Source organism: Neovison vison, chromosome 13, assembly GCF_020171115.1.
Source record: "Neovison vison isolate M4711 chromosome 13, ASM_NN_V1, whole genome shotgun sequence".
Classification (NCBI taxonomy): domain Eukaryota; kingdom Metazoa; phylum Chordata; class Mammalia; order Carnivora; family Mustelidae; genus Neogale; species Neogale vison.
Window position 1 is genome coordinate 93,910,133 of NC_058103.1, and position 1,990 is coordinate 93,912,122.

The 1,990-nt window shown below is 42.2% G+C and overlaps 1 protein-coding gene across 1 annotated transcript; it reads left to right on the forward strand.

Annotated features, from left to right (window-relative positions):
- The first annotated feature begins 735 nt into the window (after positions 1 to 735).
- LOC122893195 (olfactory receptor 4F3/4F16/4F29-like) lies at positions 736 to 1,674 on the forward strand. Its single transcript, XM_044230063.1, has one exon. The coding sequence runs from the start codon at positions 736 to 738 to the stop codon at positions 1,672 to 1,674; it is 939 nt and encodes a 312-aa protein (XP_044085998.1).
- Positions 1,675 to 1,990: the final 316 nt, after the last annotated feature.

Consider the following 1,990-nt stretch of genomic DNA (forward strand, 5'->3'; position numbering starts at 1 on the left):
CAAGAGTCCAACACTTAACTGACTGAGCCACTCAGGCGCCCCTATATTCCTTTAAATAGACAGTATGGTGACTTGGTACTGTGTCAGCTTCAATAGATTGTTACATACTCTAGAATTCCTTTTTCTTTGTGTTTCCAGCTAGAATACATTGTAAGGGAGAGTCTTTTGTGGTATGACTAGGTTAAAGTGAAACAGCAGCCATATTTGTAGCTCATGCACGTTGTCATTTCTCTGCTGGCTTATCTCATCGGTATGAGGCAGTGGCCAGGATTGCAACTGCCACACCTCCTTTGGGATCCTTCTTGAGCTTCTCTGACTTGTGGGCCAGCTGCGTGTTCAGCTCGGTGGTGGAGGGCTCTGGCTTTTGCAGTACATCTGCATTATCGAGGTTAGAGACAATGAGCACTGACACTAATTTTCATCTGTCCTTTAGCTTTCGCTTGTAGGTTCCGGCTCCTTTTTGTTTTCCTCCACTTTACATTCATCTTCTCTTCCTGGCTGCCCATCCTGTGGACATCAAGCTACAGCATCAGATGCAAAAACAACAGACTTACAGAGACTGCTGTATTAGCTTCCATGATTGTGTAAGGTCAAATCACTAATGAATCCCTTAGTATGTATTTTCCTAGTGGTTCTGCTTCGCTAATGGAACCTTGACTGATATGGTCAGTAATCCCAATTTCTCATTTTTTCCTGTTCTTTCAGGGAAATTTGGAGCCCAAAGTGACTGAAACCATGGGGGGAGGAAATAATTCGGTGGTGTCTGAGATTGTGTTGGTGGGACTCACCAATTCTTTGGAGATGCAGCTTGTCCTATTTCTAGTTTTCTCTGTGTTTTATGTAATAGGTATTTTAGGAAACCTCCTCATTGTGCTCACAGTGATCTCTGACTCCCATCTACACTCCCCCATGTACTTCCTGCTGGCCAACCTCTCCTTTATTGACATGTGGGTTTCCTCCATTGCAGCTCCCAAGATGATTTCTGATCTTTTCAAGGAGAGAAAAGTAATCTCTTTCCAAGGCTGCGTTGCTCAGATGTTCTTCATTCATGTTATTGGAGGAACTGAGATGGTTCTGCTCATTGCCATGGCCCTTGACCGTTATGTTGCTATATGCAGGCCTCTCCGTTACCTGACCATCATGAACTTCAGAACTTGTGTTTTACTTTTGGTGGTAGCTTGGACCATTGGGATCATTCACTCATTGATCCAACTTGTATTTGTTGTAAACCTGCCACTTTGTGGCCCTAATGAAGTGGACAGCTTTTACTGTGATCTTCCTCGATTTATTAGGCTTGCCTGCACAGACGCATACAAATTGGAGCTCATGGTCACTGCCAATAGTGGTTTCATCTCTCTGGGAACTTTTTTCATTTTGGTTATTTCCTATATCTTCATCTTGGTCATTGTTTGGCAACGTTCTTCAGGTGGCTTGTCCAAGGCCCTCTCTACTCTATCAGCTCACATCACAGTTGTGGTCTTGTTTTTTGGTCCATGTATTTTTGTGTACTCATGGCCATTTCCCACAGTACCAGTGGATAAGTTCCTTGCCATTTTCGATGTAATTATTACCCCATTTCTGAACCCTGCCATCTACACTTTCAGGAATAAAGAGATGAAAGTGGCAATGAGGAGGATATTCAGTCAGGTATTGAGCTCCAGGAAGATGTTTTAAGTGATTTTGATATCAAGGAAGACAAGCATCGCTAATATTTCCTGCCCCTGCTGCAGACATGAATCCAACAAAGCACAGCACCATGGATGCTCTACTTAATAGTTTAATTATTAATTCCAGGACTTTCTTAATGAGTTTTTTGCCCATAATCAAGGAAGATATGGTGTTCTTTCTTATGTAATGTTATGGAATAAGAAGTATTAATATACAATTGTTTCCACATTTTCTCACCTTTCCTTGATAAGGAGGATTTTGGACAGGCCTTGCTATTTGCTTTACTATTCTGTGTTCTGAGGAGAATCCTACCTTGTCAGAT

Coding starts and splice junctions, on each gene's coding strand:
- LOC122893195 (XM_044230063.1), top strand. CDS start 736: ATGGGGGGAGGAAATAATTCGGTGGTGTCTGAGATTGTGTTGGTGGGA.